Below are 16,516 nucleotides of genomic sequence, written 5' to 3'. Positions count from 1 at the left end.
GGAATCCAACAGAACCACAGGAGTAATCCAACAGAACCAGAGCAGGAATCCAACAGAACCAGGGGAGGAATCCAACAGAACCAGAGCAGGAATCCAACAGAACCAGGGGAGGAATCCAACAGAACCAGAGCAGGAATCCAACAGAACCAGAGCAGGAATCCAACAGAACCAGAGGAGGAATCAATCAGAACCAGGGGAGGAATCAATCAGAACAAGAGGAGGAATCAAACAGAACCACAGGAGGAATCCAACAGAACCAGGGGAGAAATCCAACAGAACCAGAAAGGAATTAAAACCAGAGGAGGAATCCAACAGAACCAGAGCAGGAATCCAACAGAACCAGAGGAGGAATCAATCAGAACAAGAGGAGGAATCAAACAGAACCACGGGAGGAATCCAACAGAACCAGGGGAGAAATCAAACAGAACCAGAGAGGAATCAAAACCAGAGGAGGAATCCAACAGAACCAGAGGACTGATATCCCTTTGCATGGCATCAAAGTGCCAGGAGGGAGCAGAAAGTGCCTTTACAGCTACAGAACCCTTGGTCTGTGCTCTCTGTGCATGGAACCAGCTGCAAGCTCGGGCTGGGCACCCCAAACCTGCAGCTCTGCAGAACCCAGAGCCAAAATCCCACTGAGCTGCAGGGATCCCTCTGTCCTCTCTGATGAGTTAGGAACATAATTGTGCAGAATGTACAGAATTCCCCCCTGCTTTCCAGGTGTAATCTTCACTCAGATAAAGAGAGGATAACAACTGTTCCCTCCACAGACAAGGTTTGTCTGTGCTGGTTTATGCCTTAATGTCACATCAATCATCAGACCACGGGGATGTAAAGAACAAACTTGGTTTGGAAATTGAAACAGCAACTGGTTTTTTGTTTCAAATGATAAGTATTAGTTTATTTAAAGATAAGGATGTCAAAATATACAGTATTGCATCATTAAAATCAGTGTGGATTAAAATGTCAGGCCCCTGGTTCCCTGTACAGGCTAGGCTTGAACAAACAGAAATCTTTATTTTCTGTAAAATTTATTAACTACAGTTATTACAGGAGTCTCGTGAAGCAGAGAGCTGCCTGGGCAGCTTTGATTTTGGTTTTTATTAGGATTAATTACAAGTATGGACATAAACAAACATCAGGATGAACAGCTAAGTTTCCTATGATCTAAGGAACATTAATTCCGGGCTGGCAGGCATAGCCCGGCGTTAGGGGACGTGGCTGCCCTCTTGTGTCCTATTAGAACCTTAAATAGCTTTTAATTTGTTATCCCACCCCTCCCGGCCGAGACAGGAGCTGCCCCGATCCCGGCAGGCCTTTGCATTTTAGCGTTTTAATTTACATTAATAACCAGCAGCAAGCAGGACTCGGTCACCGCGGGCTCTGCCGGGCTGAAGGGCTCAGCTCCAATCCCAGCTCCATCCAAACCCCCCAGAAGTGACTGGGCCGTGGTTACACCAAAGCAGGACATTTCTGCAGGGATTTGTGCTTTCCTGGCTGCTCTCGAGCTCTCTGAAGCGAAGGATTCTCTGCCCGTGCCTCGCTGCCCTCCTCTGCCACCTGCTTGCTTTTCCTGCCGTTTACTGAATTCTCTGCCACCCTCCTGCCTGCCTTACCCACACCTCAGACCATCCACAGCACCTTACCTTACACACATTTCATGGGGATCTGTGGAGCTGCTTTCTACAGGTGAGGAACAAACAAACCCTGCCAGTGACAACCTGCGGTGGTGGCCGGCGTTTGCTTCAGCCCTGGGTGTTTGTGACGGCCGTGGGAGGGAAAAGGAGTCAGTCAGTCAGTCATTCCTGCTGCCAGAAAGGAAAGGAGTCGTTCCTGGGGCTCCCAGAGAGCTGCTGAGCCTCCCTGAGCAGCCAGGGCTGGGCACTACTTGGATTTGCCAGCAGGGAGGATGGACACGGGATCTGTCTGCACCTCTGCATCCGACATCCTTTTGGAGCCCTGTGGAACAAGGGAGACACCTTTAGAAACATTTCCAGGTATTTCTGAAAGGTCAAGTCTGGAATTGTGCCCTGGACTTTTGCTGCCACTGATTTAATCTCCCTGCTTTTCTTCATTTAATATGCACAAATATATGAGCACCATGTGCATCACGAGAACCACACAAAGTTCCTGCCTAAATGTGGGGATTATTGTAGTAGAATTGTCTCAATTGGCATGGAAACAATTGTTGTAAGGACCTGGACTCACACACCAGAGCCAGGCTGCTGTGTGTCTGTAGCATTGAAGTTTTGGCATAATTTCTGTAACATTTCCCTGCCCTGAACGCTTCAGTGCAGCCCTGCTAAGAGTCCTTCAGGCATGATGAATGGTGTATTATGGCCAGCCCTGCTCTGCTCTAGGTTAAAGGAACATTAAATACTTTTATGCATGACAGGTATTCGACAATGTTCGAGTGATAAAGCTTTTTTTACACTGCAAACATAATTCTGGCTTTGGAACCAGTCCAAGACACTAATCCAGCTTAGATGAAGGAAATGTATAGCTCTAACTATACCAACCACATTTTTCACTAACTGATAAAAACTTGGCTCTGCTTTAAGGTGCTTGACCTAATTTTGCTGGCCTTGAAGCTGCCAAAACCTGAGCGAAAAGGACCCACAAACATGTTTGAGGTCACTGTTACCACTGTGGGGTGTCAGTGCTGTCTGTAACCCAAATCATGCCTTGCTAAGCAGAAAATCCAGCGTGACAAAGCTGAAGGTGCCTCTGTGCTTTCCCTAGGATAGGAAACAGGCAGAATAATGTGGGAATTGTTCCTTCCTGGAAACCTGAGTCTCTGCTTCAGGAGGATTCTGTGTTACACATGGGCAGTGAAAGGCCTCGACTTCCTCATGCCCTTCAGGGAATTAAACCAGTAAGGTTTCACACTGATAAGGCTCCACCTCACTGATCTTCCTTTAATGTTTCACCTTGGAGGATCTCAGTATGAAAAAGAGCAGCCAAAAATCACAATGGACTGAAAAATGCCGTCTAAAGCTGATGGTAGCCTTGTGCAGCTGAGCTGGCTGCAGTGGCTTCACTTCTGCTTCCCCTGGTGTTGAGTTTGGAGGATGCTCTAGAGCAGAATGAAAGGGTTTGGCCACTTACAGGTAGCAGCAAATCCATCATTCAACCATAAACCAATACTAAGTAAGCGCTTCATTCCAAATTTAACCAAACACCCCTAAAACTCTCCCCACCAGGTGAAGATTTCCCACATCACAGGAGTAATGGGCCCTGCCAGTGCCAGCTCCTGTCTGAGCATGATGAAGTCACTTCTAAACTGATCAGGGAATGAGATGACACAATTTGCCTTTCTTCCTATAAAAGACTTGGAGGGAGGAGACAGAAGAGGAGAATTTTCCTTGGAGATAATCCCCATTTTGCCTCATTTAGCACCCATTCTGCAGAGGTCACTTATTTGCTCACTGCAGTCTCCTGCTGCACCCATTTTCAAGGTGGTTGCTGATTAAAGCAGGAAGATCAGACTGGCTGCTGATTCCTGCTGAACTGGAATTTCCAAGTCCTTCTTTCTCGTGAAAGAAAGAACTTTGTTCTGCCTTTTTTAAGGGACAAATTCCAGCTCTGCCCTGGCAGTGAGGAGCTCAGGTACCACCAGCCCATGGCTTTGTGACAGTGAGGATGTAACATTTGGGCAGAGCATTTTAGAGGGCACACACAGCAAAATCGTGGTGCTGGAGTATTTTTTTCCCCCAGATTTTGCTCGGGAGAAGCCTGAGTTAGTGCAACACACACTCTGATCAGAAAAAACCCGCATACTTTCCACGTGCTGGGAATGGCACAGAGCAGGAGGATATCACAGTGCAGGAATGCAGATTAAACACTGCAGCTCCAGCCTCTGCTCCCAGCTGGGCTAAAATTGCTGGAATTTTGGCTACAGATGCTGAAATTTTGGCTACAACTGGAGCCATTGATGCAAGCAAACAGCATCAGTCCCCGGCTGCAGGGTTTGAGCACAGATAAGGTTGTTCCTATGGTAAAAGAGATTAATTTACAAGCTGTAGCAAATGTATTTAGGGAGACTTCGAAAGATTAGATTAGAAAGGAAAAGAAAAGGGGAAAAAACGATTAATAACATAGTTTCCTGAGCTGGAATAACTCACAGTCCAGTTGTCAGGAGCTGGGAGCGCTCAGCACGCGGAAAGTATTCGGAAAACAGCAAAAAAGGGAAGAGAAATGAACGTACGAGGCCTTTGAAAAACCCTCCCAGGGACTGCCTCTTCTCTGCCTTCTTGTAGGAGGGCTCCTTGGCGTCGCCGCCGCCGTTGTGGATGGAGTCAGGCTCGGCTGCTGGCTGCTCCCGGGGCTCGGGCTGCTCCCTGCCCTTCTGCCTGCCCAGCTCCAGCGTGGCCTTCTTGTCTTTGGAGCCCTCTTTGCTCCTGGGGCCCCCAGGGTCGCTCTCGGGTGGGGCGAGAGGCTTCTCCGTGGCGTTCAACGTCTGCGGCCAACAGGGGTTATTTTAGTGGGGGACAGAAAGAGTTCAGAAGGAGATCCATAAATATGTCAGGGGAAAAATAAAATTGTTTAAAAAATGGAATGCCGCCCGGCAGGAGGAGTCCTGCTGCCCAGCAGGTTTGCATTGCCAGAGGTTGGGATGAGCTCCCGCAGTGTTGGCTCGGGGAAGGATCACAGGGAGCTGATGGAATTCCATGAGCAAGGACTGAGGGATTAAACCATCCCTGCCTGGAACAACTCCATGGATGTGTCTGCTGGGGCTGCTCGAGGAGGCAGGGGCATCACTGACAGTCACTGCCCACCGAAATACCCCCAAAAAGTGCAAGGAAAAGATCTGGGAAAGGACAAAAATCAAAGGACCCCATAAAGCAGGGGATGAAAAGAAATTCCCTGTGAATGAACAACACTTCACCCAAAAATTAACAACTCAGGGAAGCCAGAATGTCATAGAAAATTTCACGTACAAGTGCAAAAGAAGAGACAGGAAATCGTCCAAAAAACATAATCACCTGCCTAGAGTAAAGGGGAAGATTCTGGAACTCAGAGAAGTTCAGGATATATTTGAAGTTCACACAAGAAAAATCCTATCTGGCAAACAAAGGATCAGACCATGAAATCATCACTGTTTGGAAAGCAGTAAATGAGGGTGGTTTTGCCAGGAAATCTGTTTGCAAATAGGATTTTTTTTTTTTTTTTTATGTAAAAAGAACCCCAAACCCATATGGCTTTATTTATTGCCATCATTAAAACAGCACAAATTTGCCATGTTGAAAAGCTGGAAATCTCACATCTGCCCTCAGGCCATGGCCCAAGCTTAATGCTGTGTATTTTTCCAGCTTTGGGAATTTTACCATTACTCTTGAAATATTTGGTGTTCTTCTGAAGGCCTGGGGTTATGTGCTCACACGCCAGGCTTAGCTTTCATTCAAAACAAAAACATTTTTAGATATCATGATTTCAGAGAAAACCCTGAAAGCAGAAACTTTAGAGAAACAGAATGCAAATGCACCTCTTGCATTTAAAAATAAAAAATGTTCAAGCTTGTCTAATTTTGGGGAAACAAGGATGAGAGGGGACAACAATCCTGCTGCTTTGCCTTTTTCACTCAATTCAGCTTTTCTTGCTACATAATCTTAAAAAAGTTGCATGTTTAAATCCCAGAACCCATTTAATACAGTCAGGCTTGACCAGGAGACAACTCCTCTACTGAATATGAGCTTTTGGAATGATTTCTTTTTCCAGAGATTGATATATGTGGTAAATATTTCCTCACACCTGGATTGCTTCGCTCTTAGACTTTAAAAATCCATTCTTTGTGCAGGAGAAGGTGAAGATCAGCAGATTAATAAATGTTTAGAGCAGGCTCAGTGGGGTGAGAGGAGAGCAGAGCACACACCCCACCTGTGTCACCTCACCTGGGAAGGGACACTGCAGTGCCCAGGGCTGCAGGAGCTCCCCCAGCACAAGGATGGGCACGGAGCAAATTGAAAATGTCTCTGGCTCAGTTAAATCTGGGAGCTCTGAGCAGTTGCTTCCCAAGACCCTTCGCACTGGAAGTGAGAAAATGATTTTCTGGTGAAATTGCCAACGTTCACCTTCGCTGCAGCAACAACAGCTCTGGGCTGAGCCCAGACACAGAGGGGCCAGAGGAGCCTGGAAGCCTCAGAAACACTCTGTGCAGTCTGTGGTTTTGTCTGTGGGTGTAAAAGCAGAGTTTTCCTCCCCACACGCGCCTGAGACAGCGCTGCAGCCACAGCAGAACCCCATGGCTGAGAGCAGGTGGGGCCTTTGATGTCAGGCAGACTAAACACTTCTTAAAAAATATTCATAATACATTTTCCAGGCAAAAAAATACCCAACTCAAACCCTATCAGATAATCTCTTTGAGGTGTTTCATATTAACCTTGAAAGGCAGGAAATTGGCAGATTTGATATTGATGGGAGCAGCTCAGGAAATGTGGTGTGAGGCCAATGAATAATGAAAGATGTTAATGCTCCTTACTCCAAAGGGGAGCTGCTCCTGGCACTTTGCTTTGCCTCCCTCAACATTAGCAGTGCCACTGAAATAAAAAATGAAAAATGGACACATTTTCCCCGTTATCTTACAGGAGACCTTGGGCCAAGGCTGATTTTCAAGCCCAGGATTTCTGTGGTTTTGGAGCAGTGCTGAAATTTCTGCAGGGTGCAGAGTGGCAGGGATGGGAAGGGGAGAAGAATCACAGCATTCCAGAGACACTGCAGCATAATTTAAGGAAATCCTTTCAAAGAAATCCCCAAAAAAGGAAGAAGTCAGCAAGATCCAGTTTTCCTTGGGCTCCTCTGAGGAATAAAACTGTTCTACTTTACACCAGGGCAAGGGAGAGAAGGAGGAAGAACAATAAACTGATTTACAGAAATGGAAGGAAGCTGGCTGCTCATTCAAATAATAAAATAGATCCAGGGCTGAAACATTTGCTGTCTTACTCAGATCACTTCACAAAGCTCTTGTATCAAATAAGGATTAAGTGTCACAAGACAAGGCTCTTCTATATTTAGGATGCTTTTAGAGACATAATTCATGAAAATTAACCTTGGTGTCATCAGACATTGTGAAAATAGGAAGAGAGAGATATAATTTTACAGCTATTTAAAAAAGGAAATTCTGAAATGACAGTTTTGAATGCAACTTCAGTTTTCCTCTTAAAGGAAACTGTCTATAGACAGAACCTTGTTTTAGTTCTCATTACTGAGAGATGAATTCTTCTGAATATCTTCACTTGCAGCAGATGAGGGTTTGAAGCTCAATAGAATTTGTATTTCTAATGAAAATATTATTTTTATGAAGCATTTTGAAAGCCATGAAGAATAGAATGAAAATACCACACCCAAAGGTTTAGATTTTATGAACACATAACGAAAGAAACAAAAACAGAACAAGAAACAAATCTGTTTGCGGCTTTTGTTACATTGCAGTGAACAGTGTTCATTCTCATTTTCAGTTCTCTTTTGTAGAGTTTCCACCTAAATGATTCTTTCCTCAGCAGACAAGTAAATCAACAAAGTAAAAATAATTCTGTGTGTGTTTAGTTCCACTGCCTCAGCCAAGGTTCTTGCAGAAAGTCAAAAAGCAGCAAGAGAGAGGAAGAAGACTGAACACAAACCCACTGATTATTTTAAGAAAAGGAACACACCCGGAAAAAGCTTCTTTAAAAAAAAATGATGTTGACTGTTTAAAATCTTGTTTAATATTACAAACAGATAAAAGAAACAGAGAAGTGTAAATATACGAAGCTCAGTGAGGGCAGCACTTTCCTTTCAGTGACTTTTACCCTTCAAGAGGCAGAGCTGGGTGGGAGGAGGTGACAAGAGCCCATCACCAGGGGATGAGGCAGCCCAGGCCAGGAACACAAAGTCACTCACGTGGTGTGTGGGGCTGGGACCGTGTCCCTCCTCTGCACGGGGGGTCCCTCCATCACCCCTGCCTGACTGAAACAACAAAGGTCCTGCTTGAGCCTGCATCCAGCATGGAAACTCCCAGCAATCAAGGCTTGAAGGCACCTCAGCAGCTCCCCTTTGGAGGTGTCCCCATCTCCGGGGTGGCTTTTGCTGCTTCTGCTCTGTGGGATTGTCGCTTGCCAGTCAGGTTTGCCTCCAATCCCAATGAGCAGGGATCATTTCAGCCCAAAACAAGAACCTGCTGTCAGCCCTGGAATTTTCTGGGAAAGAGATTTTCTGGAATTTTCTAGGAAAGAGATTTTCTTTGCTTTCCAGACCAAAATCTGTCCTACAAGACCTAGTGGGACTTGCTCTCTATTTATCCACCCTACTAAGTGCATGTGCTGTGAATAATTAAAGCCCAGTCAGCTTTGGAGGGATGTTTCCATATTTTGTCATCATCATCCATTTAATCCTGATTTTTGCTTTGCAGTTTATTCCTGCAGTCCTTAAACCTCTAAATAATAATCCTCCTTGCTTCCCACACTTCCCAGCCAGGACAATCTGAGCAGAGCCTGAGGCTGCAGCACTGGAAGGTCACTCAGAGCAAACCTTGACTCTGAAGTATCTTTTTAAGGTAAAAACCCATTTCCATCTAGATATAAAAGTGAGAAACCTCCATTTGACCAGACTGAGTACCAGACTGAGTAAGTAGGACAAGCTTTGTGAGAATTAGGTTAAGCTTAAGTTACAATTAGTGCTACAAAAGGGAAAACAGGAATGAGCATTTGTGTTTAAAAATGTGTTGGAGGGTTCAGTGTGTTCTCCTGGGTGCCACAGAATGCACAGAGCTCAGCAGCAATGCATAAAACAAACTGCAGGATTTCAGAGTGCCCAAATTTAAATGTCATTTTTCATTGCAGAAGTTCAATGAAAACAATGAAAGGATGTGACTTTTGTTCTAAATTTATCTCGGGCGGAATTGTGGTTTGCTGCAGCTCTGTGTTTGTAACGTGGAGCACCCAGCACCAGCCCGGTCCCACAGATGGGCTCACTGCAACCTGCCTTTCCTACAAAACCACAGAAATCAATGCATGGCAGCAGCAGGAGGGAAAATGAAACCGCCCCATGACAATTCATGGCTTTTGTGGGAAAAGCCTGTCCCTGAAGGTGCCATGCTGGGCCTGGCATGGGTCTGTGCTCGGGAGCTTTATCTGTGCAGGGGAGGAAGCACAGTGTGGTCTGTGCTGGGGACAAACCCCTCCAGAGTGCATGAGGATGGGCTGTGATAAGATCTGCTCTGAATTTGTGTTTTAGCAAGTCCTCAAAAGCCTCCAGGAAAAAAACCAAACTGCTCTAACAGCAATCAGTGTTACCTTTCCCCTTATAAACACCCCAAACCCAGATAAAAACAGCCCTGCTTTAGCCAACCTCTCTAATCCACCTCGTGTTTTTACTGCTATGATTATTTTTAACCAAAACCAGAGCAAAGGCCTTGAGGTCTAGACAAAGCTCCCTCTTGCTGCCAGTGAGATGAGGACGAAACAATGCCAAGGATTTCTCTGCAGAGCACTGCTGACCTCTCATCCTTGCCTCTGGTCACTTGGGCTTGCTGCTGCCCAAGGCTGCCCACAAACTTTGCTGCAGGGAGCAGGGTGGGCTGGGATGTTTTTACATGGAGGAGGGTGGGGACAGCCAATACCCTGCTACACTTTCATCAATAGCTGTGACAACAGAGTTATTCTCAATTCTAAATGCTATTTACTGCCTAAGTTTGGTTAGATGGGGAAGCAGGGCAGCACAGGGACTGCAGATGATTTGGGAGCACTTTTCCTCTGGGAAGCAGGACCAGATTCTACTTTCTGCCTTTCCTTTTTCCCACCTGATGGACTTTGCAGGAATGATCGCCTCCTTTCCTTTCACGTGCCAGTTCACCTAACCTACATAAACTGCCAAAAACAGTCGTGCCACTAAAAATACAGCTCCCCAAAGCCAGTGCAGAACAGGACACGGCACAGGGGGACTGACAGCGCCCTGGCCAGCGGGAGATGGGGTTGGAGGCGGGGTTGGAGGTGGGCTCCTCCAGGAGGATGCTGCGCTTTGTGAAGCGGAGCATCCTCGGTGTCGCAACCCATGGAGCTCCCTGGGCCACCTTGGTGGGGAAAGGGCCATCTGAGCCCTTGGGATGTTCCGGGAGGAGCCGCGAGAGGGAGATGCAGGACGGGGAATGCGGGGAGAAGTCCCAGCCTGCGTCCCTGAGCATCCCTCAGCATCCCTGAGCATCCCTGATCCCTGAGCATCCCTCATCCCTGAGCATCCCTCATCCCTGAGCACTCCTCATCCCTGAGCATCCCTGAGCACTCCTCATCCCTGAGCATCCCTGAGCATCCCTCATCCCTGAGCACCCCTGTGCCCTCCCAGACAAAGTCAAAGTGTTTTCCCAGCCTCTACCCAGCCCTCTGAGCTCCCGAAGGACAAAGCTGCTCTTACCAGCTTGAAGAACTTCCTCAGGTTTGCCTTGGGCGTTTTGCTCTCCGCCCCTCGCGGTTTCACCTCGGTGCTCTCTGTGCCCTTGCTCTCGTCCCTGTCGGGGGCCACGGCCTCCAGAGCCACCTCTGCCTTCTCATTGCTCACGGCCTCTGCTTCTTCCGAGGAGTTCTGGGGTTGGGAACAAAGTGGAAGAAACATTCTGACTCAATCTGTGAGGAGTTGGTTGATTTCTTAAAATTTTACAATCAAACAGGGCATAAAAACATCCTGAGTTTCACTGTTCTCTTTGTGCTGTTTCAGGAATTTGATCAATCCCAAATGAAAGAAGTAAATAAGTGTTAAAATCCCAGCAGTTTATATAAACGAAAGAAATAACCTTCCTTGAGTTGCTGGTTCCCAATCACGAGAACCTAGCTTTGATTGCAATGTAAGAAGAATGAAAATGAAATCACACACAGCAATGCATGTCCTGAGGAGATGGGAGTCAAGTGAATCCAGTAAATACGAGAAAATTCATGCTCAGGAATTTGCACTCAAAAGCAGAATTAAGATTGTTCGAAACACACTATGGACACTATTAACTGCTGAAACCTGGCCTTGGACAATCCCAGGGATGGGGCAGCCACAGCTCCTCTGGGAATCCGTGTCAGGACCTCTCCTCCCTCCCAGGGAACAATTCCTTCCCAATATCCCATCTAAACCTCCTCTGTGCCAGTTTAGAGCCATTCCCCCTGTCCTGTCACTTGTTTATTCTTATTTGTCACCACATTCTTTTATTTGGACTCTGCCACTTTTACTGTGAACAATTATATTCCCTGTCCCCCTTTCCAGCAGTTTTCCATCTCCCTTTCCGAGCAAATAAAATCCCAGTTTATTTAGTCCTTCTTACAGAAGCCATCCAATATATTTACTCACTATATCGCACCTTTTAGTTCTGTCATATTTTTAAGTTGCAGGGAATTCCACATTCAAGAAGGGGATTCACCATGGATTTCTACCACAGCAGGAAAGATTTTGCTTTGTTCCTGACTCCTCTTTTGTGGAAGAAATAACATTTTGGGGGTGGGGCAACAGGGAGAAGAATGATGAAAGAATAAATATTCCTTATCCCCTGCTGCCTGAGATGGCTGCAGCACATCCCACTTCCCTGTGGAATTGTACATTTAATTTATATTTATGAACAGCTTGGAGATAATCGATCTATAATAATTTTACTCTGGATCTCTGCCTATTCACACATCCATATCATCAATTCCCCATCTATTTGCTGGGAGCAGAGTGGAAGCAGTGGCTCAGCAAGGCAGAGCTCAGCTCCTGGGATCTCTCCTCTCCAAGGGGGCAGGTTGGGATCCCTCTGCTGCACCCCAAAGCAGTTTTGTCTCTGAGCTCTGGCTCTGCACTGGAATTGGTGGCACAACCAACAAAAGCACCCTGGCACCAAATGCCAAGCTCCAAAAGGCAGTGCCCAGTTAAATTAGGGTTAGGCAGCTACTCAGGGATTGAGCTGTTTCCAGTATCAGGGATTTTTGCACATGTCTTCAGGAAATTCTTTTGCAGGACAAGGGGGAACGGCTTCACTGAAAGAAGGGAAATTTAGCTTGGATGTACAGAGGAAATTCCTCCCTGTGAGGGTGCTGAGCCCTGGCACAGGTGCCCAGAGCAGCTGTGGCTGCCCCTGGATCCCTGGCAGTGCCCCAGGCCAGGCTGGGCAGGGCTGGGAGCAGCTGGGACAGTGGAAGGTGTCCCTGCCATGGCAGGGGTGGCCCTGCATGGGTCACTTTAAGGTCCCTCCAACCCAAACCATCCTGGGATTCCATGTTCTGCTTCACCCAGTAATTAACCAGTTTGCTGTTTGCACGTCAGCAAAACAAGCATGATTTTCCTGCAGTTGCATGGCAAGAGTCGCTTAAAATTAAAGTTTTTTAAAGCAAACACATCTGCTTTTAAAGACAGGTCCCAGAGCAGTGTAAATAATGCTGCCTTGATCACCTTCCACCCTGGCCTGGCCTGCTTTGATCAGATAAATGTGAAGCATCATGTTTCTCTGCCCTGATCAGATATCTACGAGGCCTTGGAAGCAGCTTTCCAACACAAATATTGGAAATTGCCCACTGTAATTCCCTATTAGTATTCCCTCTGAAAAAAGAAAAAAAAACGGAGAAATGCTGGCACAGCAAATATTTGAGTAACAGTTCTGAAAATTCTTGTGAAGACTGATCAGGAAATGGGGCAAATACAAAGTGGCTCCCAGCTGAGAAGCTGAATAAGGAATTTTTCATTTTCCCTTTCCATATTTATTCATCTGCAGGCAGAGCAGCAGCATTAACTGCCACGTGTTGACAGGCACTTCATTAGCTGCACTTTGAAGTGAAAGCTCATCAGAAGATGGATATTTAAGAGAGTGCCTGGAAAGAGAAGCTGGAGCTGAATCCTGCATCTATTGAGTGTTGTGGTTGCTGTTTGTGACTTCAAAAGCAAAGCGACTCCTGACTCTGAATTCTCCACCTATCTGAGCTTGGATTCTCTGTCCTAGCAAAAGGACAGTGAATTAAATGTGCCAGAAAAAGATAAATTCACTGCAGAACCCCACAGAGTCTTCAAACCAAGCTGAGTTTGAGGCCAACCTGTTTTCTTTTGGTTTATTGTACATCTCTCCTCTTTCTTTTTTTTTTTTTTTTTTTTTTTAATACTTGATACTTCATTAACAAATGACTGAACTCAGACTGGATTTATTGCTGTTTTACACAGCAGCCTGCCAGAAGGTCTCTTCTTTCCCTTATTTCATCCTGATGTTCAGCACACATCCTGCTTCCCAGCTCTGCTTTCAAATAAGCCGGATTACACAGAGGAGGAGGTTTCTGTAGCAATAACAACCACAGAAAAACCTCCCTCTCCCTCTTCTTCCCAGCTTTCCTCTCATTCCAAGCACCTGATCCCCTCAGTTCCCCTGGAAATTCAGTCCCAAGTGGCAAATGTTTGAAGCTTTGATTATTTTCAAGCATGTTTACTCTGTAAATACCTGGGATTTTTTTTAACATAAACAAAATATCCAAACTGCATCTCCAGTGGGAAAACTCAGCTAAAGAAGCTGCAGGAGCAGCAGCCACTCAGGGGCATCTGGGTGTTTGGAAGCAGCACATTTCTGGGATTTGAGCTTGAGCAGAAGGCCAGAAAAACAGTTATTTAACATCCTGTGACTCAGTAAAGTTTCAGACAGCCCATCTAGGAAATGAAATTAAGAATGAATAAACTTCAGCTTATAAACCATAAGGATTGTGGAAACAGGAACTGTGTTTTTAGAGTTACCCCTAAATTTAGTTAAAATCATTATTTAACCGGAGGAACAATGTGTCTTCCCAAGCAATTGAGACCCCAAATTAAAGCCTGGTCTGCTCTGTCACAGAACATTTTCTGCTGAGTAGGAATAGGCTCCCCTGATCCCAGCTTTTCAGACATTTATAGCAAAGAAATGAAACCAGGTTTGAGAGCTTTATCTCTATTAATAATGAATTTTAGTAAAGAACTTTGTGATCTCTGGGAGATATTTAACAGAAGCATTGAATTGAGAGGGGATAACATTCCTGATTCCATAAAACAAGAGAACTGTCGCAGCCATCTTTAATGAAAATCCTTTCCTTAGGATTTTTCCTCCTGAGAAGCTGAGAGGCCTCAGGAACAAAATATGAACATTGATTATCTGCTGCTGTGGAATGCAACAGGTGCATCTGTGATTGGTCTCATGTTGGATGTTTCTAATTAATGGCCAATCACAGTCAGCGGGCTTGGACAGACAGCCGAGCCACAAACCTTTGTTATCATTCTTTGCTATTCTATTCTTAGCCAGCCTTCTGATGAAACTTTTTCTTCTATTATTTTAGTATGGTTTTGATGGAATATATATCATAAAATAATAAATCAGCCTTCTGAAACATGGAGTCAGATCCTTGTCTCTTCCCTCCCCCTGGGATCCCTGTGAACACGGTCACAGAGAACCAGAGAACCTCCACAGATAAATTCACGTCCCTGCTGTGGAGCAGGCGGGAGTGCTGCCTGTGGTGGGTTTGGCAGCAATGACTGCAGCCCCAGCCCCAGTACCTTTTTCCAGAAGAGCTTGCTGAGGGGCAGAGGGGTGGCTGAGCCCTTGTCCTTGGTGCCCTCCCGGGGTGGTTCTGTGCTCACGCTCTGCGGAGGTGCCGCGGCCTCCGGAGCTTTTGGGTTCTGCTTGGGCAGCGGCTCTGGGCAGGTAGGGACATTTCTGTCTGCTTTCACACAGCTCACAGGAGGCTGCTCAGGGCTCTGGGAATGAAAGGAAATGAAGATTGTGAGCAACAAATCCAGCACGCTCAGCCATCACCTGGGCAGGTGAGCACCGCCTCTCCCCGTTCTCCCCTGCCCTTGCATCCCTGCGTGACACAGCTGTCGCAGACATCTTTTCATTAAAATCCTTTCATTAGGATTTTTTCCTGCTGAGAAGCTGAGAGGCTTCAGCAACAAAATGTGAACATTGATTATCTGCTGCTGTGGAATGCAACAGGTGCATCTGGGATTGGCCCATCTTGGATGTTTGTAATTAATGGCCAACCACAGCCCAGTTAGCTTGGACTCTGTCCGAGACACACACCTTGATTGTTCATTCCTTTCTATTCTTATCTTAGCCAGCCTTCTGAGATGAAACTTTTCCTTCTATTCTTTTTAGTATAGTTTTGATGTAATATATATCATAAAATAATAATTCAAGCCTTCTGAACATGGAGTCAACATTCCCATCTCTTCCCTCATCTGAAAACCCCTGTGAACACCATCACACACAGCAAAGCCAGAACACAGATAAAGAAATTAAAATAAATTAAAACCCTTAAAGACCAAACATGCCAGTGAGAATTCCCCTTTTCCTGCATTGCACAGATAATTCAACCCCTCCTACTCACTTTGGTGTTGGTTGTCTGCTGGGTTTCTTTCGCAGCCTGCAGGGAAACAAAACACAAAGATGAGTCTGTCTGAGGCAACGGCAGCACTGCAGTTCCACAGGCCAGCAATTGTCTGTGGCACCAATTATTTTATTTTTAGTGAATGTGTGTGCAAGTCCTGGCTCCTGCAGCCATGGAAACTGATCCCTGGAAGAGTGGAGGCTGGAGGGAATGCCAGGTCCCATCTTTGTACCTGCACCAGCTTGGTGCTATTTTCTTTGTGCTTGTAGTTCTCAACTTGCTCTTTAAAAATATGTATATTTATATATGTATTCCCATATTCACATTCCCATTCAGGTCAGGTAAGTCACTACAGAGAATTTAAAGTATTAACAGATTTTTCCGTGTCTGCAGCTTCCAGTGCTCAGGAACACAGAGCTGGGTGTTTTCCATGGGAATCCCACGCCACCATCAGGGGTGTGCTCCCGTCACCTTCCAGCAGGAGGCTCGGATGCCTGGGATCCAAAACAGGCAGCACACGACATGCTGGAAAAAACGCAGGGCATGGAACAGCCCTGCACTGGAACTCGGGCAGGAGCTCTCCAAAGAGCAGCTCTGCAGGGGCTGGAGGCTGGTCCCACCCCGCCTCTCATGTTTTTGGGCATGAGGTGGGATTTCCTTTAGCACAGCCATTCAGTGATGGGGATCCTGATCCCATCAGGATACACAAATTTCATCAGGAGCCAGTTAAATCCCTCCTTGGCCGGGGATTTTGGCTGCATCTCCTACCCCTCACACTGAACGATGACCTGAGCTGTACAAAAACCCACCCAACCATCTGGCCGGGCTCCAGCAGCCTGGGCAGACTTTGGGAAGCTCTCCACAGAACAGGTGAGACATTCTGCAGGGCAGGTGAGATATTTTCTGGGCAGTTATTTTGCAGGAGCCAAGAACTTCTTTTTTATGGTCAGCTCTGACAAACAACATGCGGAACGGGAGGTGAGAACAAGGGTGAGGACGGCACAGGCTGGCTTCAGCATTAGTGCTGCAAGTGAGGGATTCACCCTTCTCTTCCAAGGGAAAATTCCATAAATCAGCTCAGTTATATGCAAAATTAGCATGGAATGAAGGACAAACGTGCATGGATAGGAAGAGCACCACAAGCTGCCTTAGAGTTAGGATTTTGTAACACAGGAGCCTGAAAAACAATGTTTCTGTTAAATCACAAA

At 46.1% G+C, this 16,516-nt stretch overlaps 1 protein-coding gene across 1 annotated transcript in view; it reads right to left on the bottom strand.

Annotated features, from left to right (window-relative positions):
- Positions 1 to 872: 872 nt before the first annotated feature.
- The window catches only part of BCAS1 (brain enriched myelin associated protein 1), a 33,605-nt gene continuing 17,961 nt past the window's right edge, over positions 873 to 16,516 (bottom strand). Inside the window, exons 8-13 of the mRNA XM_063172617.1 lie at positions 15,309 to 15,344; positions 14,476 to 14,676; positions 10,381 to 10,548; positions 7,876 to 7,941; positions 4,208 to 4,459; positions 873 to 1,959 (exon numbers count right to left, since the gene is read on the bottom strand). Of these exons, the coding sequence (XP_063028687.1) occupies positions 1,885 to 1,959; positions 4,208 to 4,459; positions 7,876 to 7,941; positions 10,381 to 10,548; positions 14,476 to 14,676; positions 15,309 to 15,344 (798 nt within the window). The 3' untranslated portion in view covers positions 873 to 1,884. The remainder of the gene's footprint in view (positions 1,960 to 4,207; positions 4,460 to 7,875; positions 7,942 to 10,380; positions 10,549 to 14,475; positions 14,677 to 15,308; positions 15,345 to 16,516) is intronic.

This window comes from Melospiza melodia, chromosome 19, assembly GCF_035770615.1.
Source record: "Melospiza melodia melodia isolate bMelMel2 chromosome 19, bMelMel2.pri, whole genome shotgun sequence".
NCBI classification, from domain to species: domain Eukaryota; kingdom Metazoa; phylum Chordata; class Aves; order Passeriformes; family Passerellidae; genus Melospiza; species Melospiza melodia.
This window is presented reverse-complemented; position numbering and strand designations above follow the sequence as displayed.